The sequence below is a fragment of the Monodon monoceros genome, unplaced genomic scaffold, assembly GCF_005190385.1.
Source record: "Monodon monoceros isolate NGI ecotype Baffin Bay Population unplaced genomic scaffold, NGI_Narwhal_1 Super_Scaffold_21, whole genome shotgun sequence".
Lineage (NCBI taxonomy): Eukaryota > Metazoa > Chordata > Mammalia > Artiodactyla > Monodontidae > Monodon > Monodon monoceros.
In genome coordinates this window covers 136,541,011-136,567,815 of record NW_021703778.1, presented here as the reverse complement: position 1 = coordinate 136,567,815, position 26,805 = coordinate 136,541,011, and the positions used below count along the sequence as shown (strand labels likewise).

Below are 26,805 nucleotides of genomic sequence, written 5' to 3'. Positions count from 1 at the left end.
GTAGCAGCTAGCTGTATTCTTTACAGTCTGTTCTGACTCTGATTCCTGCATCCCCAAAAGCAAAATAAGAATTGGGCTATTTTGGGCTTCCCTGGTGGTGCAGTGGTTGAGAGTCCGCCTGCCGATGCAGGGGACGCGGGTTCGTGCCCCGGTCCAGGAAGATCCCACGTGCCGCGGAGCGGCTGGGCCCATGAGCCATGGCCGCTGAGCCTGCGCGTCCGGAGCCTGTGCTCCGCAACAGGAGAGGCCACAACTGTGAGAGGCCCGTGTATCCAAAAAAAAAAAAGAATTGGGCTATTTTAACAGGATGTAGTGAAGAGAAACTTAGAAGGCTCTGGATTGGAATCCTTACTCCCCTATGTACTCTAAGTATATTTTAGGAGCTAAGAATATGAGCTGTGGGATAAGAAGAAACTGCATTCAAACCCTGGCTTTTCTGCTTACTTGCAATGTGACTTTCAGCAAGTTAATACATTTGCTACCAAGCACGAGTTTCCTCATTCATGACATGGGGATAACAGAATAAGTGAGATACTGTTCAGTAAAATAAGATATACCCCCAAACTGACAACTGTTAAATCTTCTTAATTGAATTGGCACTATGGATACAAACACAGGCTCCCTACCTTCAGTCTTAAACAGGTACTGAAAACTTGGGCAGATAATTGACTATTCTGAGCCTCAGTGTTTTCTTCTATAAAATGACAATAACAGTCGTCTTTCTTACAAGTTACAAAAAAATAGGCTGTTATGATGATAAAATAATATGACTTGTATAAATGTCTGCTGGTAGCATATATGGGGCCTAATAGTTGCTCATTAAATATCAATTCCTCTTTTCACATCCTTATATTATATTACCTGTCCACATTGGTAGGATGTCTTATTTTTCTTGATTCCGATATTAGTTTTAAAACTTCCACCTTTTGAAACAAAATTTTAAAATTTTTGTGAAACTTACAATAAAAATTTTGCAAAGAAGGCTTGAATAAATGCAGAAATGTAACGTAATCCTAGGTGGGAAGACTTGCCATCATAAAAATGCCCATAGACTCTCCAAATTAATCTGTACATTTAGTGCAATTCTAATTAAAATTTCAGAAGTTTTTCTATTTGAAAATTTCAGAGTTCATGAAATAAAACAGTTTTTGAAAAAGAAAACTAGTGATACTTTATTAGATATTAAAACATACTGTAAAGGTACATTAATTAAAACAGCATGGTATGGGTACAGGAGACTGGAACATAGTAGAGGCTTGGGTGGAAAAGACCCTTTTTAGTATGCTATAAAACTCATAAAAAATATATGAATAAATAGATAAGATAGATACCTGCCTACATACATATATATTAAATTGGTATAATGCTCTGAAGAGGAGATCTGATAGAATTCTATTGACTTAGATTGTGACTGAGCAATTCCGTGAGAAGTAGATGTGTATACCAAGCAATATGTACAAGGATATTGAATGTATCATTGTTAATGATTATTAGAAAATTGGAAACAATTTAAAAGGTCTTCAGTAGGGGTTGGTTGAATAAACTGTGGACATTCATTTAAGGAAATATTCATTAGTCTATAAAGAGAATGAGATAGAGCTACACATGATCTGTTTTTAAGTGAAGCATGCACATTATGGAACAGTATGATATTTTGAACCTGAGTCTGTTATTTTAGGGAAAAGGAATGTTTGTCTCTGCACTAAAAATTTTGGAAGGAGATACACCACGTTTTTATTAATTGTCTGGTGGGGTGTAAGATTATGTGTGATGATCTTTACTTTCTAATTTCTAGTTTTTGCATTTAAATAGTGAACATGTATGTTATAATCAATAAGAATAGTCAAAATATTTCAATTACAGCTACATTCTCATTTTGTTGCCTTGCATTTTTGTAAAACTCAGCTGATTCTGTTCATTAATCTTCCCAAGACTATGTTTTATAAGACTATGCCATTCTTTTATACTTAACATTTTTTTGTATTTCCTTCCTTTTATCATTTGTGCATGTCCTTTTAAGGTCTGAAGCTCAGTGGCAAGCTTCCTGTGTTGCCTCAAGGGCCTCTTTCAATACCTCTCGTTTTAATTCCTCAGCAGGAAGCAATATAGATTAGTGGTTAAGTGTATAGACTGGTTTGGATTCAGACTCTACCATTTTTTAGTGCATGACCTTGGGCAAGTTATATAACTGCTGTATGACTCAGTTTCCTCATCTGGAAAGTAGATGCAAAATATCCATTATATGATAGTAATTATGTTGTAAGGTTCTTGTGCAGATTTAATAAGTGTATATGTATGTAAGCACTAAGAACAATTCCTGATAATAGTAACTGTTCAGTAAATGTTACACTGCTGTTGTCACTACTATCTTTATTAGGATCAGTTCTTGTTTTTAAGACTTTCTTTACCATTATTTTCTAGAACAGCCTCAATCCAGGAAGTTACATGATGTTAGTCTGTCATGTCTTACCTAGCATGTTATCCATTTTTTGAAATCTAACTTCTACCATTCTAAAAAATCAAAAAACCCTTTGGACTCTGCTTATATGGTTCTTCGTGGGCTGTTGGGATTTTTAAAGATGTTAAATATGGTCTCTTGTCCTTGAATTCTCATCAGTTCCACTTCACCAACTGACTTCTTCCAATCAGTGTTAGAAGTAAATGTTTAATTAGCGCCAGGAGCATGTACTTTTTAGTGTGTAAGAACCAGGGAAAGCGCATTCAAATCTTTACAGAGGCCAGACAAGTGATACGTAATGAAGTAGTCTGGATGTAACAGAAAGGAGTTGATGGAAACAGTGGTGACCTAGAGAGCTCGGACCCTGCTGCCAATCTGTTCCTGTTAACTGTTGGCTGATTGCTAAGTGGGCCAAGTGTTGCTAGATTCTTCTGATTTTTTAAGAGAACCTGGAAACCTAGATTTTTGTATGGGCCAGTCAAAATCGTCAGTGACTTGTACCTTTGAAGGGTTTGCTCTTCTTTACTTCAGAATGGACTACTTTGTTTACGTTTCGTAGTAATTTTTGTTAAATCTAGATTTACATAACCTTTAGCATTTCTTATGTACTTAATCTAAGTCTTTACATAAGGAAGCTGTCAGAGACTTATCAAAGCTAGTCGATTGATTAAATAGTGCCCTTGTGTCCATGGTAATGTTGTTGATTTTAGACTTGGGTAACTTAGCTATAAGTGTGTTGGCTTGCCTAGGCTTTGGAAACAACCTTGTCTATTCCCAGTAAAGATAATTTTCATCTGCATTAGGGTGGTTGGGAAAATGGTTTCTTTATGACACTTCCCTCCCCCAAGACCAAAAATGAATTGCCAAACCTTGAATTATGTCACTGGGTGAATTGTCGTGGTAAGAGTTTAGTAGCATATCTCTAAAGACTGCGTTCAACCACTCTGCAAGTCTGAAAAGTAGTCAGTGGTTGCTAAGAGATGTACTATTCAAGTATCTCCATAAACATATGTACTGCCGGAGATGGCTCCTTAGTAATTTGTACTTCACATTTGTGGTTATATTTAGCTTAAAGGTACTGTAATTATCATGCAAATTATGCAAATCATCCAGCCTGTCCTTAAAAGTGACCTTTTGTTATTGTGTTTTAAAAACCGAAGACAAATTGGACATGATACAAAACCAACCCATGAAAAAATGTTAGGTTCTTAACTGAAATAAAATTCACGAGGCCTTGAATCTCAGCTCTAAAACAAAGAACTATTTTCCAAACAAGTTCCTTGAATATGTCAAAATGCTTACATTTCTCTCTCAGAGTCTATAGCAAATAAAACTTTAGAGAGTTTATTTCTACCAGGAATTTTATCAGATAGACATAACCAGTTAACAATAAATTGCCCCATCCCATCCTGTCCAACCTATAACTCAAAAACCTTAAAAAAGGGCTGTACTGCTCTGACTTCTGCATCCAGAGCCAGCTTGGTAGGCAAGCAACTCGTGCAGGGGCAGCGGGCCCTGTGCTTAGAAGGACCTTTTCCATGGTTTAACGCTTTGCTGTTGCTGTCTTGAAATTCTTAGTACTTTTTGAACAAGGAGCACTACGTTTTCATTTTGTGCTGGGCCCACAAATTATGTAGCTAGTCCCTGCCTGTATCCCACTAAGTGCATTATTATGTACCATAGCAACTCTTTCTTGAAATGCTGACCGAATTAAAAATTTAAATCGCAGGGTTTTCTTGAATCAGTTGGAATAAGTGCTTGAGGGAGAATAGAATGGACTTTTCTACTTTGTAGGAAAAATGCTGAAATTAGGAGAGAAATAAAAGCCTGTGACTTGGCAGAGTTGTTCATGTTTGTATGACTGACACCTTTGAAATGTTTATACTGAGTTATAAGGGGTCCTGAAGTCAGAACTGCTGGAAGCTTATAATGTGCAACCTTTTGATTCCTTGTCCACGCTGTGCTCGCTCAGTGGTTGCCAATAGGTCAGTTCATTTCATATGTTGGTCCTCTTGAGTTGTTATGATTCATGGGAGTCAGGCTGCCGCTGGCTCTTCTTTCTTGGTTCTGGGCTGTTTTCTCCAGGTGCTTTATTACTTGATCGAGGTGAAGGTATTAGGAAGATAATTTTTTTTTCACCTAGCAGAGTACCTTAAGTGAAAAACAAAGCCAGACATGTAGAGATCTGATTTTAGTTTGGTTTAAAACATCGAGAATACTAATTTCATTGATTATTTACTCTTTTTTTTACATGAAATAGCCCTGGGCAGTTGCTTCTTTATGGAGAAGAGGGTAATGGGCTTTTTGTTTCAAGTCTTTTGCTCATATGGTTTATAAAGAAAAATAGCAAGCCCTGCCTGATCCTTCCCCAACCCACAGTCTCATTCCCTATAGGTAACCACATTCAAGTCTTCTAGCTGTTTCCTCATATGTATCTCCATACTTCTAAAGAGCACTCTTACTGCCGTTTGTTGATTTTTTTCATCTGTTCCTACTATAAGCCACTACATGTCTCCCTCTATGTCTTTCCAATGCAGTTATGTCACAAAGTTTAATTCAATCAAATTGTAGTGTTTGCATTAGTATGACTGTGTATATGTTGTTCAGAGCCAAGGCACACATTATGCTATAATTACATTTCTTTTCCTGTAGGGCTTTTTTTTTTTTAACCCCTAGAATTAGTAGTTGCCTTATTTTTCACTCGCTTGCTTTCTTATGTAGTCGTCATTAGTTCATCCCTTAGTTCTCTGAGAGCACCATACAACTCTTCCCAGTCTGGCCCACGCTGATAACTAGTCTTTTTTTTTTTTTTTTTTCTCTTGGAGGCCTTTTTTCTGGAGCTCCAGTCATCCTGCTCTAGTTGGCACTGGCTGCTTTCTCTAGGCTGTATCTGCAGTGGCCATCCTGGGACTTAGCTTTTCTGGACTATGTCTTTATTTCCTTGGTTTCCTCTCTTTCATTTTGGTGGGATACATACTCTAAATGCTTCCTAAGAAAGCATGAATGGGATGTAAATTTTTTGAGCCCTGCTCTGAAAATGGCTTTATTCTACCCACATACTTGGTTGATGTTTTGGCTAGGTTTGGATTTCTAGGTTGGAGCCCATCCTCCCTCAGCGGTTTTAAGGAATTGCTCTATTGTCTTCTAGCTTTCAGTGTTGGTGTTGAGAAGGCCTGTGCCAGCTGAATTCCTTATCCTTTATAGTGACCTGTTTTCTCTGTAAGCTTTTGTGATCTACTCTTTGTCCACAATGTCCGGAAACTTCAAAGTGTTGTGCTTTGTTCATTTATTGTGCAGAGGACATAATGGCCCTCATCTGTATTGAAACTCATGTACTCATGTCCTTTTATCCTAGAAAATTACATTGAATTATTTCTCAGATAATTTCCTTCTCTTTATTTTCTCTGTTTCTCTGTCTCTGTACCCATTTAAAATGTCTGTTAGTCATGTGTTGGACCTCTTGGATTGATCCTTTAGTTTTCTTATCTTCTTTCTTCTGTTACAATCTTCATCGTTCGGTTATACTTTCAGCATAGATTTGCTCATTTTAATGCACCAGTCCTTCTGAAACTTTTATTTCTGTTACATCTTGAATTTCCAAAAGCTCTGTTTTATTTTCTGAATATTCATCTGTAATAGCATTCTGATTTTGTTTCAAGTATCTAGTAGATTTGTTTATTTCTGGGGATGTTATAGGTTCATTTTTTGCAGTTTTTTTCTGCTCCTTGCAGTATGGCTATTTCCTCTGAGTTCTTTATGATGGTTTGTTTTGGTCTCTATCTTTTATGTTAGAGTGTTTGGTGATCTTTGACAATATTCATTCTCTATCTTTTATGTTAGAGTGTTTGGTGATCTTTGACAATATTCATAGTTATACATTAGTCCAAAAAAAGCCTCCTAGAGGGCTTCCCTGGTGGTGCAGTGGTTGAGAGTCCGCCTGCCTATGCAGGGGACACAGGTTCGTGCCCCAGTCCGGGAAGATCCCACGTACCGTGGAGCGGCTGGGCCCGTGAGCCATGGCCGCTAAGCCTGCGCGTCCGGAGCCTGTGCTCCGCAACGGGAGAGGCCACAACAGTGAGAGGCCCGCGTACCACAAAAAAAAAAAAGCCTCCTAGAACCTGTGTCTGTGAGTGTGAGTGTGTGTGTGTGTGTGTGTGTGTGTGTGTGTGTACGCACGCGTAAGTGGGAGACACTTGGCACATTAGGCAGAGGCCTTGCCATTTCATTGAGAAACCTTCAAATATTAGTATATCTGCAGGTGTTTTCCTCTTGAGGCTGTCAATTTCCCCAAAAGGGGACCGTCTAATCTCCTGCCTCAGTCAGAATTGAGAGCTTAGTCAGGGAGGGGCCTGGCAAAGGTCATGTTCTTCAGCATGCAGAATTTTATTAAATCCCATTATTTTCAATAACTGTTTTACTTTAGCTATATCTGATATCCCCAAGACTAGAGACTTACTCATTTATTCCCTCCAGACCTTGATTTTCAATCTTCAGTACACTGCATGGGACAGAGGATCTGGGAGGTCTTGTTACTCTTTCTCCAGGCTTTCAATCAGTTCTGCTGTTTCTAGCTTCTCACACCCTTGACATCAAATATATCTGGTGCCTTCAATTCTTATGCCTTTTAAGGGTTCCCTGGTGTGAATTGGCTTGCTTCTTGTTGGCGTCCCTCCCTGCTGGCAGAATGGAAAAACATTTAGCAGAGTGGAGAAAGAGGAAACCTAAGATAGTTACCCCTTGCCATCTACTTTCCATCTTTGAGAGATGTGCAAATTTGTCTAATCTGCTCTCCAATCCTTTCTGCCCCATGGATTTCTTCCATTTTTATTCTTTTTTCTCTCACTTCAGGGAGTGTTCAAGAGGAGAGAGGTTCAATCTCCCAAGTCTAACTGAAGGACCCTAACTACCTTTTTCATTTTGCCCTTTTAATTTCACTGTAGATTTATTATGAGGTTCAGGGGAGGTTCTTTGGCTAAATCACTAGGCAGTTCATCTCTGTCTGTTAGTTTCAGGAAGGCTGATTTTGTAAACTAGGAGACAGCATGTTGACAGGTCTGTCTTTGCTCTGTAATCACCCTGGAAACTCTAGCTTCGCTTCTTTGACAACAAGTTGCCTGTTACATTGTAGGGAGCATAGTCTACCTAGGCATTTACAAATACTGGATTATGTTTTTCATTGCTTTTTTTTTTTGTGGGGAGTGTTTGAAGTGTATATATGACTAAGCACACAAATATTACTTTGTTTTGGAAATTAGAGCTCATCCCACTCTCTCCTCTGTTTGGGCCTGTGCACTGTTCTACCTTTTCTTTTGTCTCATAACATCGTGAAATCAAGAGTGTGTTCTGTAGAGCAGCAGAAAATTAGTTTATATACTGCAATTCATCTTTCTCAAAGAACATAGAATATATAATATTTGTGGCTTTAAAACTCACTCAGGTTAGGTGCCTGGTAATACATTTTCTTTGAGGACCTAATGGAAACATTAGTTAAATAATTTTTGTTTAATTATTATGTGTTCATTAAACTCTTAAAGATTAACAGTACAGGGCTTCCCTGGTGGCGCAGTGGTTGAGAGTCCGCCTGCCGATGCAGGGGACGCGGGTTCGTGCCCCGGTCCGGGAGGATCCCACATGCCGCGGAGCGGCTGGGCCCGTGAGCCATGGCCGCTGAGCCTGCGCGTGCGGAGCCTGTGCTCTGCAATGGGAGAGGCCACAACAGTGAGAGGCCCGCATACCGCAAAAAAAAAAAAAAAAAAAAAAGATTAACAGTACATAAGCATGGTTGATTCAAGTTTTGCTAAAAGTACACCCCCTCAAACCTTTCCCTACGTTAGTTGCAAATTACTCATTAAGCCCTTTTACAACACTTGAAAATAGAAACCAACTAAAAAAATAGAACTCAAAGGATAATTATTTCTATTAACAAGGAATGGAATGAGTAGGTTAGCAATCTTCTGTCATTTTATGCAGGCATTAGGTAAGAGATACTGAGCCGGTGGGGCCTTTTTTGCCCATAGCGTTCACATCTTTCTTTCTTAGACCGTTTCTTGTGGAAATGTGTAGTTGACTTGCTCATTGCTTTCCTGTGGACTCCAAGTTTGTTCGTGTGTGTGTGCACACGTGCATGCGCGCAGCAAAGAGGACAATCCCTGGTGCGTGCAGAGATTGACTGATTGACTGGTTGATTGATTGCATGACAAAGTATGCAGAGAGATGGCAGGTATTTTAACCACATCTTCTGTTTAGATAGGCTGCTGGTGAAGGTATGTGTTATTGAATCTGCCGTGAACACTTCCTTCACCTCTAACTCCTAATTTCTTCATGGATGTCACTTCCTATAGCAGCCTTCCCTGATCACTCCAGTTCTCCCAAATAGAGTAGATGTGTCTGCTATGTATTTATATAGTATCCCGAGCCACTTACCATGCTGCTTATTTCCCTGTATCCCTCATTGCGTTAGGCTCTGTAAAAGCAGTGTTGCTCATCATTGTATCCCTGACACCTTGCCCAGTGACTGGCGACATACTCATTTGAAACATTCATTGTTTGAATGGATGCATGACATTGTACAGTCAAAAATTTTGTCTGTCTCACTGCCCAGTTTTGAAGACTATTCTTCAGTTTGTGCTTTCTGCCATTATGTAAAGGGATTTTTTTTTTGTCTGTAACTCTGTCTTTTGTTCAAAGAAAAGCACCAAAGTAGATGATTTATTTGATTACTGCCCACTGCGTTCTTCTGCTGTCGGTCTCAGCCTCAGTCTTAATCACCTGAAATCATGCTTTAGTCTGTCCTGATAGCTTTTTTTGGTAATTAGGGTAGTCTCTTCATTTGTATGCTCTCTATATGCTCTTGAAATGTTTTGCTATGAAGTCAACATTAGAACTATGAGTTTTGTTTTATTGCAATGATAATGAAGGTATGAAGAACTCAGTAAAATTCAAACCAGTCTCCAAGTTTGTTCTTCAGCTAGAGGAACCTGCCCACTATTGTTTAAAAAAAAAATAGAAGCCTTATTGAGATACAATTCATATACCATAGAATTCAGCCTTTTAAAGTTTACAATTTGATGTTTTTTAATATATTCCACAGAGTTGTGTAACCATCACTGTTATGTAAGTGCAGAGCACTTTTTATCATTTCCCAAAGACACAGCATACTCCTTAGCAGTCACTCCTCATTCTGCTCTCTGTCTCTATGGATTTGCCTATTCTGGACATTTCATATAAATGGAATCATACAATATGTGGCCTTTTTGTGTCTGGCTTCTTCCACTTGGCATGATGTTTGAGAGGTTCATCCACGTGGTAACATATTTTTGTACTTCATTCCTCTTTACAGCTGCATACTATTCCACTGCAAGCACACTTTGCAGCAGTTGATGGGCGTTTGGGTTATTTTTCCACTTTGGGGCTATTATGAATCATGCTGCAGTGAACATTCATGTACAAGTTTTTGTGTTGACATATGTTTTCAATTCTGATAAGGTGTGATCTTATCAGGATTCAGTTATTGCCTTTAGATTACAAATGATTGGGAACTTAAAAATAATGTTATTCATGTATAACATACATATGGAAATCGTAAGTGTTTACCTCAGTGGTAACCTCAGGATCTAGAAAGAGAACATTGCCAGTATTGTTGGGAACTTTGATGCTTGCTTTGGTGTGGGTTATCTAAATTTACTTGAATGCTCTGGCAGAGCTGAAAGCTTAACTATATATTTGGAACATAAGCTCAGTAGATGGCTTATTGTATAGAATTGTGGTGATTGAGGTAATGGACTCTAGGGTCTCAACTGCTTGGGTTCAAATCCCAGCTCTACTGCTTGAGACCATGCGCAAGTTACTTAGCATCTCTCTGCCCCAATTTCCTCTTCTGAAAAATGGGAGTAAGACTACCTCATAAGGAGTATTAATATAAGTAGATTGCTTAGAAAATTGCCTGATGATCATACTAAGTGCTGTATATGTGTTACCTATTATTATGATTATTGTTATTATTGTGTATATCTTCTCTAGAGTATAAGCTACCCTTGTCTGACTTATTTATCACTGTATTCCCAAAGACTAGCGCTGTGCCTGGCACATAATAGATTTTCAATAATTTTTTGAGGAAGGAAGGGAGGGAGGGAGGGAGGAAGGAAGGAAGGAAGGAAGGAAGGAATTTTAAGTGAGTGGCAGAATTCCCAAATCCTTTTCTGAAACTGCTTTTGACAGCGACACTGTCTTCTATTTACAACAGCTTTTGGAGCTGTTTGACAGCGAAGACCCACGGGAACGGGACTACTTAAAAACAGTCTTACACAGAATTTATGGCAAGTTTCTTGGTCTTAGAGCATTTATCCGAAAACAGATTAACAATATTTTTCTAAGGTAAGTGGAGGGTGGGGGGAGAAGGAGAAGCAAAGTTGGTGGTTTTATAGAAGTATTAAGTAAACCTCAAATATTTGACCATAGTGTACTGACTTTTTCTCTTTTTTCTTTTATCTCCTCTCCTCCCCTCCCCTCCCCTCTTCTTTTCTGTCTCTTTTTAGGTTTGTTTATGAAACAGAACACTTCAATGGTGTAGCTGAACTGCTGGAAATATTAGGAAGGTAAGCACATTTTTATCTCATTGCTAATCTCAGGTGAATGTCGTTGTGACAGGTTCAGGTGACACAGGGAAATGCTACCCCAAATCCCTTGCTTGTATGTACATCGGGTCTCATCTGTGCTTATAGCATGTTTCCCAGCTGACTCTACAAGACACAGTTTTGTGTTTCCCTTGTTCTATAATTATGAATTGCTATTTTTTTGGAATGACTGAAAGAGCTAACAGTTTATTCATTATTCATCTAATTGCAGTCAGGCCAGTTACATCTTATTCTTGTCAGTTTCGTTTCTAGGCTACCTCTCCTCTGCCATAATTTTTGAAAGTAAGTTTATAATAAGTTAGAAAGATTGACATTTTCAAAGAGCCCGTGTACCCAAGTCAAGTTCTTGAACAGCTGCTGCCTGGAGTAGTGGAATGAATTGGAAAGAGACAGCTGTTGTGTGGGTTTCTACACACAAGAGAGCTAATGTAACTGGACGATGTGATTACTTAGTCTCTCCTCCTAATATGAGGAGAGAGGGAAGGTGGAGTCACACGGTTCTCTCTGGGACTTCCCATAGTTGGGCTCTTTACCCAGGGGTAATCTTGGCCTGGGCCAATTTCAGGAACGGGAAGGAATGATGTCTGGAAATGGAAAAGGTCATGAGTGAGCAAGGCAGGCGATTATTTGGGGAAGGAAAAGAGGGAAGGAAAAATAAAGAGTTGTTGATACAAAAGCTTTTGGGAACTATCCAACTAGGTGTGAGATCTCAGGAGCCTTTGCTGGGAGATCAGAAGCAAATTTCCTTCTTCTAAATTTCCTTCCTACTTAAAGATATTCTTTAAAGCAACTAAGAAGTCTTGAATGCCACTGGGGTGGGTTTTGGGTTGTTCTGGACTAAACATAAACTGATTAAGATTTAACCTAATCTCACAAGAACAGTGTCTCAATTTAGCTTGTTGTGGTAACATTGCTAATTCATGTCTCTTTTCTTTTTCCTAGTATTATCAATGGCTTTGCTTTACCTCTTAAGGCAGAACACAAACAGTTTCTGGTGAAAGTGTTGATCCCTTTACACACTGTGAGGAGCTTATCACTCTTCCATGCCCAGGTAGAATTTTGTACAACTACTTTTGGAAGCAAAATAAAGTTTGTAAACCCAGTGTTTCATTGATATTGTTATTTACTTAATTTACACAAACAAAACGCTTGTTAAAGTTTAAAATATTCCCCAAGGCAAATAAAAATGTGTATATATTTTCCTATGTATAGGAGTGTCATGGGGATATTTTTCAAGTGGGAGAAGCATTTGTTTAATCATATCATTTTACAGAGAGAACTTAGATACTTGCCCAAGTTCACACAATTATATACTGAACAGGTTGCATATAATAAAATGTAATGGGCTTTTCAGATTTGTACCTTTGGACATGTGTAATCATTTTGGGATGTTCTTGAATCTTTTAGCTCATCCTTATTTTGCATTAGTCTATCCTTGCCCTTTGCCCCCTCTTCTAGTTCATCCACCATTTCTTTCTCACTTTCTATATACAAATAACACTCTCACAAGTAAACAAATCAATCAGTTTTTTCACTTACTTTTATTTTTAGCCTCCATTACTTTAAAAAGCACACCCTGTCTAGTCCCCACTCTAATTTCCCTGCTAAAACTGCCTTGCATGGTAAGCATGTCACTAGGAGGTAGATAAATGATCTAGTGGCATTTTAATTTTACCAGTTCAAACCTCTGACGCCCTCCTCCTTGCAATGGGAATGTTTTGAGTTTGCATAAAAATGTAACACATTTTTCAGAGTGGTGTTCCTCTTTAAATGTGAAATGCTGTGTTTCGAGGAAAAATTAGTCCATATGCTTCTAATTTAGAACACCATCAAAATGTTGTTTCGCAAGGGTGGATTTCTTGTCCAAGAATCTTTACGAGCCCTTTTGCAGATCTTGTCTCTAGTTTTTGAAATAGGATATCACACTTCATGATCATTTACAAATTCTTACCTCGATGAGTTAGCATCAGATGTAGAACTCTTCGTGTTTGTCCAGGGCTCTACCTGTGGCAGGTACAACCTTTTATCTTTCCATGAAGCTGCTTCAGTTTGCGCGTGCCATTTCATGCCACCAGCAATGTTTTTTGTTTTTATTTTTATTTTTTATTTATTTTTTTTTTTATTTTTTACTTTTTTTAAACATCTTTATTGGGGTGTAATTGCTTTACAATGGTGTGTTAGTTTCTGCTTTATAACAAAGTGAATCAGTTATACATACACATATGTTCCCATATGTCTTCCCTCTTGCGTCTCCCACCAGCAATGTTTTTAATAAGTGCCTGCTTCTCATATAGGACTCTTCTGGAACCACAGTAAACCCCAGTACTGTTGATGTTCCAGCAAAGAGAAAAGAAGCCCATGAGATGTAGCTCAAACTATATGTAGATGAGATACTTTCAGAATATACTGGATGTGCTGTTTCACCTCTGCTTTTCATTAGCTGAATATTTCATGTCCCAATATTCTTTTTAAAAAAATTTCCCTGGAGCCTTGTTAGTGTCAATCTTTGGCTTGAAAAAGTAGCTTCATATTTTGCTTTATATATATTTTATTTTAAAAATGAATTGAATGTGCGGTTATTAAAACCAGACTCTGGAAACTTTTTAGGGCTTTTTAATAATACATCTTTGAGCCCTGAGTATATAGAATTTCCAATTTTGTCTTTTGTCTGTTTGTTTCTCCAGCTGGCATATTGCATAGTACAGTTTCTGGAGAAAGATCCTTCACTCACAGAACCAGTAAGTATTTTTTCCATAATTTCAAAAAACTTCAGAAAGACCACTTTTCATGGTGTATAGAAGAAAATTAACTGCAATTTGTTTTTCTCCTTTTCATTTTAGGTTATTAGGGGATTAATGAAATTTTGGCCCAAAACATGTAGTCAAAAAGAGGTAAGTGCTCAATGTCAGTGTGTTAATAGCTTACTAGAGCACTGAGATAATAAGCATGTGTAAAAATGCATTATCTCCTCTAATCCTTATTGTAACTCAGCAAGGCAGGACTGTAAATATTCTCATTTTACTAGTTATGAAACTGCTATTTAGAGGTTAAGTAGCCTACCTGGGTATGCTAAGTACAGGTGATTAGGCCACAACCTGCCTCCCCGATTCCTGAACCCTGGGCTTTTACCCTGGGCTGCTCAGCCCTGGGTAAGCCCAAGGCAGACCCCAGTCATGTGTCCAACTGCCTAGCTCTACTGATGTCCCCTTCCTAGTGACCACCTACAAAATATGAAGGTTTTGCTGTCACTGTTGATAGATGCTACAGCAAGCTGCCCCAATACCTACTTTAAAGCCTCATGTAGGTGGGATCTTACTATGCACAATCTTAAACTATATTACAGACCTTTAGTTTCAGCTGTTCACAGGTGGCCCTGGAAATCTCTGATCTACAATCATTTGTACTTTTGCCAAGACCTAAGTGAGCATGTGCTGTGTGAGGTTTCCGTGGAGGAAGTGAAGCTCTTAGCCTCGCGGTGAGCCTAGCTGGGCACCAGATCTGCACCCACTTTTCTGAAAGGTTAGAAACCATATGGAAAATGGCCCACAAACAAAGGTCAGCTGTTAGTTTTTCATTTGGAGAGTATTTTGGAAGAACTTCAGAATGTTTCTCAACAAATGGCAAGGCTCGACTATATTTCGCTTTTAACAGAAACACCCTCCTTCTCAAATCAGCTACAATTCTCCAAAACCCTACTTTACACATTTTCAGAAAATCATCTAATTTCTTAATACCTGTTAGGTAAGATTAAACTATGCATTGCTACCCAGATGCATCTCAAGATATGAAAACATCATGTTTTGTACTTTAATTGCAGGCTTAATTTTTTTTCTAGGCAGTTATTTCTTCATGCCTAAATAGGAAAGTGGTTTTAACTTCTCTGTCAGTTTTCCATTATATTGGAAACGAGTGACCCTACTATTGATTTGATTCCATTTTGTGATCTAAAAGCTCTGGTTCTGGAGGCACATGGTACTGAGGTCACAAGATTCATTGTGCTCTGTAGCGAGTGAGCGTGTTCATATGTATATGTGTGTAAGTGTGGAGATTGTGTCCGTGTGTGCTGAGGGGTTTAAAGTGGCGTGTGTGTGTGGCTGAACCTCCTCATTTGTCTCTCTGACTTCGTGTGTTCTGCGAACTGGTGTCTCTTAGAGGAGCGCCTAGCACATAGCAGGGGCTGTAAATGTTTGGCAAATACCTGCATGTGCGGCCGCCGTGAGCTTTGTCCATCCTGCCGGAGGGCCACTCGCCCACTGTTTTAAAAATATGGAGTAGGGGAGGAGAGCCCCAAAGGGATAGTCCCGTTTCCCAGGGCCCTGCTGCAGTGTGTAAGTACTCCTCATTCTGTATAATAGATGTAGCACAGAGTATTTTTTCCAGAGTAAATAGAATCACATTTTCAATGCCGTAGGGAATTTGTTCTTAACAAGTACTCTCTGATGAATTCCTTGTGAAATGAACATCTAACATAAGTTAAACCCTGATTTGTTTTGTTCATGTTTGGTTTTATGTATAAATTTTCATTATATTAAAACTGTGCAAAACCCTCATTATTCCTCTTTGTCCATATGGATTTTTTAATCAAGCGCCTAACACTTTGTGTTTTGCCTGTACTTCCAGGTTATGTTCCTTGGGGAGCTGGAAGAAATATTGGATGTGATTGAACCTTCACAGTTTGTTAAAATCCAAGAACCTTTGTTTAAACAAATTGCCAAGTGTGTCTCTAGCCCCCATTTTCAGGTTAGTAATAAGAGGGCATGAGCCAGAGTGGCTTATACAACTTTTGGTAAAGTTTCATCGGTATTGAAAGAAATGTAATGGACACTAACTGCCTGTTGTTGTTGTTGTTTTTTTTTGTGGTACGCGGGCCTTTCACTGTTGTGGCCTCTCCCGTTGCGGAGCACAGGCTCCGGACGCGCAGGCTCAGCGGCCATGGCTCACGGGCCCAGCCGCTCCACGGCATGTGGGACCTTCCCGGACCGGGGCACGAACCCGTGTCCCCTGCATCGGCAGGCGGACTCTCAACCACTGCGCCACCAGGGAAGCCCTACCTGTTGTTTTTATTGGCTGATTTTTCACACGATAACAATACTTTTGGTAATCACCACCTTCATCTTGAACACTTGTTACATGACAGCCGCTGTGATGGGTGCTTTCTGTCCAGTAACTTGAATTCTCATGACCACTCTGCAAGGAGGGCATTATGATTTTTACAGACGTAAACACTGACCCTCAAAGTGGTAAAATAACATGTCTCAAGTAAAAGGGCTGAATAAGAGGTGGACTGGTAGGGCTCCTATAGTGTGTAAGAGAGAATGCTGAATAAAGCTTAAAAGAAAAAGAGAATGCTGATATTCTATACTGTGCTAGATGTTTTACATACATTACTCCTAAACTTCAAATTATCCTCTGAGGCTTCACCCCCACTTTCTAGATGAGAAAAATGAGGCTCAGAGAATGATTTGCTCAAGTTCCCCAGTTAATAGGGAGTGGGGAGTCACATAGGCGTCGCTTCTGGTGAAAGCCCGTGCCCTTCCTGTGGCACCACTCTGCCTCCTTGTGGCCGCTCTGGGAGAACACAGGGAGGGTGAGCCTGGGCAACCCTTTTCTCAACTGGGGACATTTTAGCAGTGCTGTGGGACCCACACTGGAGAGAAGGTGATCTTGGGTGAAACATGTTAGGTTTTATACTTTGGCTGTCTCACCAAAGGTCCAAGTCACAGACCTAGAGAATTGATTATTTATATACTGCCTGTTGATTTGAAGAGACTGTTCAGATTGTATTTGGCAGCACAGAACCCCATTGGTAACATGGGGGACTTGATGGTGGACTTTTCTCTGAGCTGTCATTATCCTGCATAGTTAGAGACACTGGCTGTAGTTGTTGTTTTAATTTTTGACCTAAAGACATCTTAGTATGTCAAGTCAGTGATCTTATGACAACTTTGCAATTGTACCACAAAGCCAAAAAAACAAAAAAAGAGTAGAAACCATTACATGAACCATTACCTTCAGATAATATGACATGTCTAGATTTTTTTTTTTAATGCGGGACACTATGTACATGTTTTACATATTACACATGGCCTGTGGTGCTCAAATATCTGGATTGTTTACCTTATTTTTCAGTTTTTATCATGTGTTTGTGGTAATGGAGGGCAAAGAGTGGGACTCTCTTTTCAAATGAGTACCACCAGGGAGCCTTAAATGAAGCTCAGAAGCTTAGAAAGGAGACAGACTGTCATAATTAGCTAGGGCTGTGTCTTAGGGCTACTCTAACAAAATACCACAGACTCTGGTGGCTTATAAACAACAGAAATTTTTTCTCACAGTCCTGGAGGCTGGCAGTCTGAGATCAGAGTGGCAGCACCATTGGGTGAGGGCTCTCTTCTGGGTCGCAGACTTCTTGCTGTATCCTCACATGGTGGAAGGGGCTAGGGAGCTCTTGGGAGCCGTCTCTTAAAAGGCACCAATCCCATCGTCTTTGGAGGTTAGGATCTCAACGTAGGAGTTTTGGGGGGACACAAACATTTAGACTGCAGCAGGCTTCCATAACAAAACACCCCACATTGTGTGGCTTAAACAACAGGAATTGATTTCTCATAGTTCTGTAGACTGGAAGTCTGAGATCCGAGTGCCAGCGTGGTATGCTTCTCTGAGGGCTCTTTCTGGCTTGCACATCTCACTGTGTCCTCACATGGCCTTTCCCTCCGCATGCTTGAGGAAAGAGAAGGAAATCTCTCTCTTCCTCTCCGTATAAGGCCACCAAGCCTATCGTATTAGGGCCCCACCCATATGACCTCATTTAACCTTAATTAACTCCTATCTCCAAATGCACTCACGCTAGGGGTTAGGGCTTCAGCATTTGGATTTCCTGCAGGAGGGGGAGACGGGGATGGAGGTGGGGGAGCGGGGACACAATTCAGTCCATAGCAGAAGGAAAAAAATTTTAAATTCCTTGACAGAAGTAAAACTGAGAACAAAAGAAAGAAGGAGAGTAAAGAAGTTCTTTGTTCATTAATTGAGTGTTCATTGGTTCATCCAACAAACATTTATCGAGTGTCACTCTGTGTAGTCAGATGCCGCTCACTACTTGCCCAGGTGAGGCATTGGGGTTAGAAGGCTCTGAGCTAGAGACACTGCACTGTGTGTGTGCGGGAAGACAGTGGGTCCCAGGAAAGTAGTGGTTCTGTCCTGCTGTCAGACATGCTAGTTTTCACTTTGCATAAGCAGTGCCTTTCCTCTTTAAAGGGCTTTGCTGGATACTGACTTTCTTTCTGTAAGTGATTTTACATATTGATAAATAGATACATAGAGCTTAGGATACTTATTAGCATTAAGTAGCAGGTAAATATCAGGCTCATAGTTGGATATAGGAAAAGCCTAGGTCTCTCTGCCTTTACTAGCATCCTCTTGTGGTCTCTTTAAAAATGTCTCCTATGGGTTGTTTTCAGAACAGCCTCATGCCTATTCCTCCTCTTCACCCTGCCCTTTCCTTGCCTTGTGCTCTACCTGCCTCAGCCACATGTATGCTTCATGTTTCCAGACACATTGTCCATGTTGGTGCCTCTGCCCCCCTTTCCTGTAATTCCTTTGGCTTCTTTCCTTCATCCTTCAAAGCCCAGCTTAGATGCTATGGCCTGTGGTACATTGCTGCCACTCTTCCTCTCCCCCGAGTGATCTGGATTGTTCTTTCTGCTCTTTCCTCTGGCTCTTTATTTCTAGATCTGATACATCATCTATCACAGTTCATGTTGGATTGGGGATCGTGGAACCCCCTTTCCCTACCAGCACACGAGCTCCATAGAGATAATAGAGTGAAGAGGTTAAGCAGGGACTTAGGAGTCTGTCACTTGCTAGCCATGTGACCTTGAGGCTATGGCTTATCTCCTCTGAGCCTCAGTTTCCTCATTTGCAAAATAGAAATAATGGTACCTACTCTGTGTGTTGGTTGTGAGGATTAAATGAGAAAATATGTAAGTGAAACACTTACCACAGTGCCTGGCATATAGTAAACATTCAATAATAGTGAATTATTTTCTTTGTACTCTTGAGTGTCTAGTGCCTTATGAGACCCAGGATTTTTTTGTGAACCAAATTGAATAATGTAAATGGAAAGGTTCTAATTTCCCAGAGTCTATTGGTGGGCACAGGTTGTACCATTTTATTAAATTAAACTATTACATTTAAGTTAAATTTAAATTTATTTAATTAAAACATAATTTCTTAATCTGTATGAATAAAAGAAGCTGCTCTTTTTTCCCTTTCCCCATATAACTACTATTTTTAGAGGTTTTTAGATTTTTTATTTTCTTGAGACTTTGGTTTATTGGAATTATTATTGTTATTTTAGATTACTTTTTGGATTTTTTTTTTGAGGGCTTCCTCTGAATTCAGAGAGTCAGTTGATAAATGTGGCAGTCAGAAAAGAGGGGTCTGAGATAGCAAGCGAATGTACGTACAGCCAGTATCCCTGAGTCCTAAACTGAGTGACTTCCTCCTGGCTTACCCAGTTCAAAGGAAGGGACCAGAAATGAACTCTGGAAAGAGTCTGGGCACTAGACTCACATCCCAGTTTATCATTGACTAGCAGTGTGACTGTGGCCAGGTTCCCAATCTCTCTGAACCTCAGTGCCCTCTTCTGTACAGTGATTGCCACTCCTTGGATGGTGGTAAGGATGACACATTCTGCCTGCAGGGTGGGCACAGTGCCTGGCCATAGGAGGTGCTTAGCAAATGCGCCTGCTCTGCAGGGATGGGCAGCTGGGTTTTCTTCAGCAGCTACTAACTAAAGGCCAGCCACGCACTGCACCTTGTGGTTGATCTACAGTGTGCGGGATGAAAGAGGTGAGCCAGGAAGGGGATTAAAGTGATGGGGAAAACAGTGTAGCGTATAGAAGTAGGGTGAGGGTGTCTGGAGTTTGCGAGCTGTGTAGGGAAAATGTGGAATCAGATGAAATGGGCATTGTTAAAGGAGAATATAAATAAGTAGGTAGGAAAACTTCTTTTTCATCCCCGAATTGATGAACCACTTAGGAACTTTCTGAAAGATTTTAAACCCACAAAAATGTAAAGTGTGATTAATATTTAATTTTATACCTGATTGAATGATATTAAGATCATCTTAAAATACTTTTGTTTGAAGAGATGATAATTTTGTTTTATCTTTCTCTCTTAACATTTTATTTTTCTTTTCTCAAAGGTGGCAGAAAGGGCACTCTATTATTGGAATAATGAATACATCATGAGTTTGATAGAAGAAAACTCTAATGTCATCCTTCCCATCATGTTTTCCAGTCTTTATAGGATTTCAAAAGAACATTGGAATCCGTAGGTTTTCACAGTTTTCCCCCTCCGTCCCTCCCTCCTCCCCTTCCTTCCTTCCTTGCTTCCTTCCTTCTTCCCTCCCCCCTCCCTCCATCCCTCCTTCCCTCCTTCTCTCTCTCCCCGCTCCTTTGGCCTCTCTTCCTCCCTCCTTCTCTTTTGCTTAATAAAATGTCTCGCATGTATGCTATGCGTCAGATGTTGTGCTTGATGCTGAAGATAGATATGTGAAAAGATAAAATCCCTGCATTTTAGAAATTCACTGACTGGTTGGGGAGACCCACAAATAAACAGACATTTTATAAAACAGTGTTTTAAGTGCTGTTATATTCAGATATCTGTTTACTTGAGGGCTTCTTGACCTGTCTGTGAATGTAGCTGAGGTATTTTGGGGATGCTCTGGATCAAGAGGAGAAGTTTGTGGATATTGCTAGGGTGGTGATGCTCAAACTGAATCTTAAAAGAATTTGGCAGGTGGATGGGATGGAGAAGTCCATTCAGATAGTCGGTCTACCCATCACATAAAAAAGGCACAAAAAGGTAAGAAGCACCTGTCATGTTCTGAGACCTGTGAATTTGGGAGGGCTGAAGCACAAGGTCATTTGGGGAGGTTGCTGGAAGGTAGGGTTAGAAAGTGGAGTGGTGCCCACGTGAGACTTCACCCAGTGGATGATAAGGAAACACTAAAGAGTTGTAAGAAGGGAAGTGCTCTGAACTGATTTGCATTTTAACAAGATCCATTTCTTAAAAACCAGTTCAGTCACTATATGGGTTCTCTAGGGGGAAAAACATTTTAAAATGTTCAAGGAGGAGTTTATCATCTAGTCTTATGAAAGTTAAAGCATTCTGTATTTGAAGAGCTTTACATATTTCTCTGTGGAATAGAAAGAAAATTTAATGTGGCATTAAAAATTAGAGATAATTTAGTATATTCGTAGTATGTTTGTCTAAAAGTTTTACGTACAACTATAAAATACCATATTTCTTACTTTTCACATTTGTCAAATTTTGTGACTAAAACTTATAAGAATAAAGAGCTAGCAAACAAATCTCATTATGTAGATAGCCTCTTGAGAACCTAGAGAGTAGTTCTAGCAAGTGTCTGTAACTGCTCAGTAGCTTGTATTTGGCTCTTCTCCATCACTGCCCATCCTATTTGAGAAGGTCGTTCCCCATAAGTTTCCCTTTTAATGGACACAGTGCAGAAGCAACACAGCAAGTCCACTTTCTTATAAATGTTTTAGAAACATCAAACCCAGGGTTTATTATATGGCCTAACTTTTACCAATGCCTTTTTCAATGGTATTCAAAACACACTAAAGGGAAGTAATGTCATGTAGTTTTGCAAAGGGCAGTGTTATTTAGACTCTAGTCTGAATATACCAAGCCCGTCACGGCTGAGTCCTCACATTGCCAAGAGCTTATTCTTCCACTTGATAAGCATAGGCAGCCGTTTGGCTCTTTAGCTGTTTAGTATTCCACAGCTAGTAGCAGCCATCACCAGCTTGCCAGTTACCTTACCAGCCTGTGTATTGGGTCAGCAAGGGGACTGAGGAGTGGATGGACTGATGCAACTCCCAACTAGAGACGTAACTCGTATTAAGCTGCCCAGCTTACAGAGGCTTGGTATCATCTTTGAATATGAACTATAGATATATAAAATTTGTTACCATGGGAACAGCCTTTGATTTTGATGAATTATGTATATTATCACTTTAAAAATAAAATTCTATGCAAATTCAGGTCTCGAAGCTTGGTCCTACCACAGGTGCTCATTCTTAGGGTGAAGTTGCTTTATTTTTATACTTGCCTTTTTATTAAATTAAATTAACAAGTGCCCACAGGCAAGTCTATTCTGGGTACCCATAATTAGGAGGGCAAAATTAGATTTTGTTTTTCTAATCCTGCCAACCCCTCAGAAAGATATCTTACCTAAAGAATGTAGCTCTCTTGATGTGGAAGTGAATTGTAGGTCATTTCTAGTTGTTCCAACTAAAAAGGGAGGGAGACTGTGCAGTATGAGGAGCTCACTCAGATAAAGGCTGTACATCCACTCTCTTCATTCAGCATCCCATTATGTAGGACTAACCAATACGTTCCCTTCTCTCTGTGCTTCCAGGGCTATCGTGGCATTAGTGTACAACGTGTTGAAGGCGTTTATGGAAATGAACAGCACCATGTTTGATGAGCTGACAGCCACATACAAGTCAGATCGTCAGCGGTAACTTTTTAAAGCTTTTTTGTCAGCTGTGCATAATACTATTGAGTTCTTTTTTTGCTCTTTGCTGAAGTTGCCTAATTGTACCTGAAATCCTAAGCAGCAAATTTTATTTATTTCCATATTCGTTTTCACATGATCATTAGCTGTGACTTTATTAGTCTGCCACTGGGTAACAAAGTGTCATTTTGAAAAAGGCTGCTTTCCTTCTTCCCTTCCATAGTGTTTCTCTTCTGCCTCAGGGTTAAGAGCCTGGCACATAACTGGTATTTCAGGTCCACTTAAGGGGACCATCAGGTAGTTTGCCATCTGGAGTCACTCCCATTCTGAACTAGATTTCTGAACTGATTTGTGCTTCACTCCAGCAGCAGGAGAGATGAGGCACCGTTTTTGTTTAGCTCTTTGGCCCAGAACTTACTTTCTGTACTAAAACCCAACAAATTCCTTATGATTTAGAGAGCAGTGAAAAGAACAAGGAGGTAAAGTGTATTATACAGATCTTGAAATGTTTAAGATCAAAGGAGAGCAGAAACCAGTTGAACTCTTTATCGTAAATGCTCTGGTTTAGTAGGCCTTTCTTGAGTTCATTTACATGATTCTTCAATTTTGATATTTCTTGTTCAATGTGTTCACTTTCCAAAAGATGTTGTCTTACTCCGTTTGGGCTGCTATGACAAAAGACCACATGGGTATTTTATGGGTAGCTTATAAAGAACAAAAATGTATTGCTCACAGTTGTGGAGTCTAGAAGTCCAAGAGCGAGGCACCGGCATGGTTGGATGAGGGACCTCTTTCTGGTTCATATCTGGTCTCACTATGTCTTCACATGGTGGAAGGGACAAGGGATCTCTGTGGGGTCTCTTTTATAAGAGCACTAATCCCATCCATGAGGGCTCCACCCTCATGACCTAATCACTTCCCCAAAGCCCCACCTACTAATACCGTCACCTCTGTGGGCTAGGATTTCAGCATATGAATTTTGGGGGCACACAGATATTCAGACCCTGGCTTGATACACTTGGAGAGATTGAGGAGAGCTTGTTAGTAGTTGAGCCTCCGGGTTGGCTTTTCTCATCCAGAAGAAAATGTCAGCTTTGTGTATATCATAAAACCACAGACCTTCAAGGATCCCAGAGTTTTCATCCTCAAGACCTGGCGGAACCTCCTGAGCAAAACTATCTGTGATTCCCTTGCATCTTTGCCCAATTTTTAATGTGTTACTTGGATTTTAGATAAAAAGAACAATGAAAGGAAAGGTTTGGTGGCAGGGACAAAGGACCTTCACAGTGATTTTTTTTTTTTTTTTTTTTTTTGCGGTACGCGGGCCTCTCACTGTTGGGGCCTCTCCTGTTGCAGAGCACAGGCTCCAGATGCGCTGGCTCAGCAGCCATCGCTCACGGGCCCAGCCGCTCCGCGGCATGTGGGATCTTCCCGGACCGGGGCACAAACCCATGTCGCCTGCATCGGCAGGTGGACTCTCAGCCACTGCGCCACCAGGGAAACCAATTTTTTTTTTTAATTACCAGGGTGCAGTATAGAAAAGTGACTTAATTATGGAATATGGCAAGTGTTTAATGGTAGAGAGAGTAGATTGAGATTTTTTATGCCACATTGAAATAAATACCAGTTATTGGATATGTTGTACCATACCTAAAGAACTTTTAATTTACTATACAGTATTTATAGTTGCTGCAAATCATTAAATTTATAGTAACCCTCCATGTTCCAAACTTAAGTTAAAATCTTTAAAAAAATGTTATTTAAGTAAAGGAGATACAGGACACATTTTTATACTGTGACATACAATTAAGGAGTGCATTGTACATAATATCCTTTCTTTTATGGTAAGTAAAAACCCATTTTTATTATCCTAGTTGAATAAGGATTAAATCTGTAGAATTCCATTAAGACTATTAAAGACCTTATTTCTAAAATATTCAAATCGATTGAATTAAATTCATTCATTTCTGTTGAATTTCAGAACTGTTTTCTGATCATTTATCATTTAAACTAAATAGGCCAAACTCTTGAAAAAGATAAGAATGAACCAAGGGGACCAGGAATAGACACTATGAAGCTGATTCTGATAATCTGGTATATTAAAGCGACTTATAGTGAGTGGACTTTCTTAATAACAGAAGGGTTTTTTTAAAGCCAGGATAATATTTTGTCAAGTGAGCAATAGAAAGTTGTACTGAATAGTTGGAAATACTGGTTTTTCCATGGATGTGGGAAGAGAAAAAGAGACTAAAGAGATTTATTTGGTATTGTTAGACAAGAAATGAAAGGAGGATTTCACTTCCGGAAGGCAAGAAGTAACTAACTGTTTCAGTTCAGATCAAAATTTTTTAAGTATTACAAATCTGGAAACAGGTGGGTGTAGTAAGTAACACTCATAGATATTGATACGTATGCCAACATTAGTGCTCTGTGAAATTGAAATTGGAAGAGAGTTTGACATTATCTCTAGTATGACAACTTGGTGGAGTTTTAAATTGCCACCTACAGGGAGAGAGAAAAGTGGGAAAGTAGGGGGGTGACAGAAGCTATCTCAGAAATATTTAGGATTTTTGAAGATAAAGTTATCAGTGTAAAAGATGTATGATAACTCAGCAAGAAGCTCATCTGGAAGAAAAGCCCCACAGGATAGACTGCGATGATTGCCATGCAACTCTTGATCAAAGACTGTGAAATGCTTCAGTAACAGGATGAGTGTTTTAATCATGTCAGCACTTAATTTAAACTGCAGATTAGGGCAGTAAGAACCTAACATATGTTTAAGCTGTTTTTTAGTTGGATAAGGTCTCTAAGCCCTTGCTTACCATCTTCTTCCTCCTCCAGATAGGAAGATCAATATGCATTGAAACTCAGCAGGATCTGTAGAATTTACTTTTAGATCAGTGTTCTGTGATAACATTTATTTAGACCTAATCTTATCCCCAGACTGTACTGAGAAACCAAAAGTGATAATTTACCAAACAGCTTGCTTTACAGTTAAGAATCTAGTATCCATAATGGTTGGAGAATCATCTAATCTTGCCCTTGTTACCCTATAAATAAAAATTTTCAGGATCAAAATTACCAAATAGGTAACTGTTTGAAAAACTATTACACTCACTGAAATTCATATTGTGCAGATTGCATTTGAGCTGGTTGGAACTAGTTGTAGTAAACAAGGCTTAAATCACTGAAATAACAATTATAAAATGATAATATTAATTACCATATTATATAATTAAATGTTCCCTCAATACTCTAGTGGAATGAGGTTATAAAATTCCTTAGATATTTCTAGAGACATTTTGGTGGGGGGATGAAGATTAATTTCTGTTGCTCTAGATATCAATATAACTTTTAAAAAATTGGTGACAATAAAAAATATGAGGCAATGGAATTATATACACATTTCACTTAACCTATGTGGATTTCCTTCCCTGAGTACATATTGTACTGTAGTGAAGTACGAAATTCTTACTAAGTGAAGTTAAATTCTTACCAAGTGAAGTTGCATAAGGACCATAATCTGCCATGCCTGGGGTGGCAGAGCCCCTGTTTTCAGGATTTATCTGAATTTATGGATTCACAAATGTTATCTGGGTCTGCTGTTTACTGGTTCATCACAACATGAAGAAACTAGGGACAGTGTAGTGAATTATTTTTAATAAATATGAAATTATTTAATGTATAGTATAGCCATGTGTTCCTGATTTGTGTACTTACTACTTCATTGATGTTAAAGTTCTTTATTTTATAAATATATGGTAATCTAAAAATGTCCTTGGCAAAATAAAATTTGTTTATCTATCTATCTGTCTGTCTATCTATCTATCTGTTTATTTTTGGCTGTATTGGGTCTTCGTTGCTGTGCACAGCTTTCTCTAGTTGCGGTGAGTGGGAGCTACTCTTCGTTGAGGTGTGCAGGCTTCTCATTGTGGTGACTTCTCTTGTTGCAGAGCACGGGCTCTAGGCACACGGGCTTCAGCAGTTGTGGCTCGCAGGCTCTAGATCTAGCAGGCTCAGTAGTTGTGGCGCTCGGGCTTAGTTGCTCCACAGCATGTGGGATCTTCCCAGACCAGGGCTCGAACCTGTGTCCCCTGCACTGGCAGGCGGATTCTTAACCACTCCTCCACCAGGGGAGTCCCTACCCTATTTTGAACATCTAGTTTTTTGGT

The 26,805-nt window shown here is 39.5% G+C and overlaps 1 protein-coding gene across 4 annotated transcripts in view; it reads left to right on the top strand.

Annotated features, from left to right (window-relative positions):
- The window catches only part of PPP2R5E (protein phosphatase 2 regulatory subunit B'epsilon), a 152,600-nt gene that overhangs the window by 120,342 nt on the left and 5,453 nt on the right, over positions 1–26,805 (top strand). For 2 of the 4 annotated variants that reach the window (XM_029237008.1, XM_029237007.1), the window contains exons 6-13: positions 10,701–10,831; positions 10,993–11,052; positions 12,034–12,142; positions 13,776–13,829; positions 13,932–13,982; positions 15,712–15,831; positions 20,294–20,421; positions 22,535–22,636. In XM_029237008.1, the coding sequence (XP_029092841.1) occupies positions 10,701–10,831; positions 10,993–11,052; positions 12,034–12,142; positions 13,776–13,829; positions 13,932–13,982; positions 15,712–15,831; positions 20,294–20,421; positions 22,535–22,636 (755 nt within the window). The remainder of the gene's footprint in view (positions 1–10,700; positions 10,832–10,992; positions 11,053–12,033; positions 12,143–13,775; positions 13,830–13,931; positions 13,983–15,711; positions 15,832–20,293; positions 20,422–22,534; positions 22,637–26,805) is intronic. The other 2 variants (XM_029237009.1, XM_029237010.1) reach the window with 2 other exon arrangements.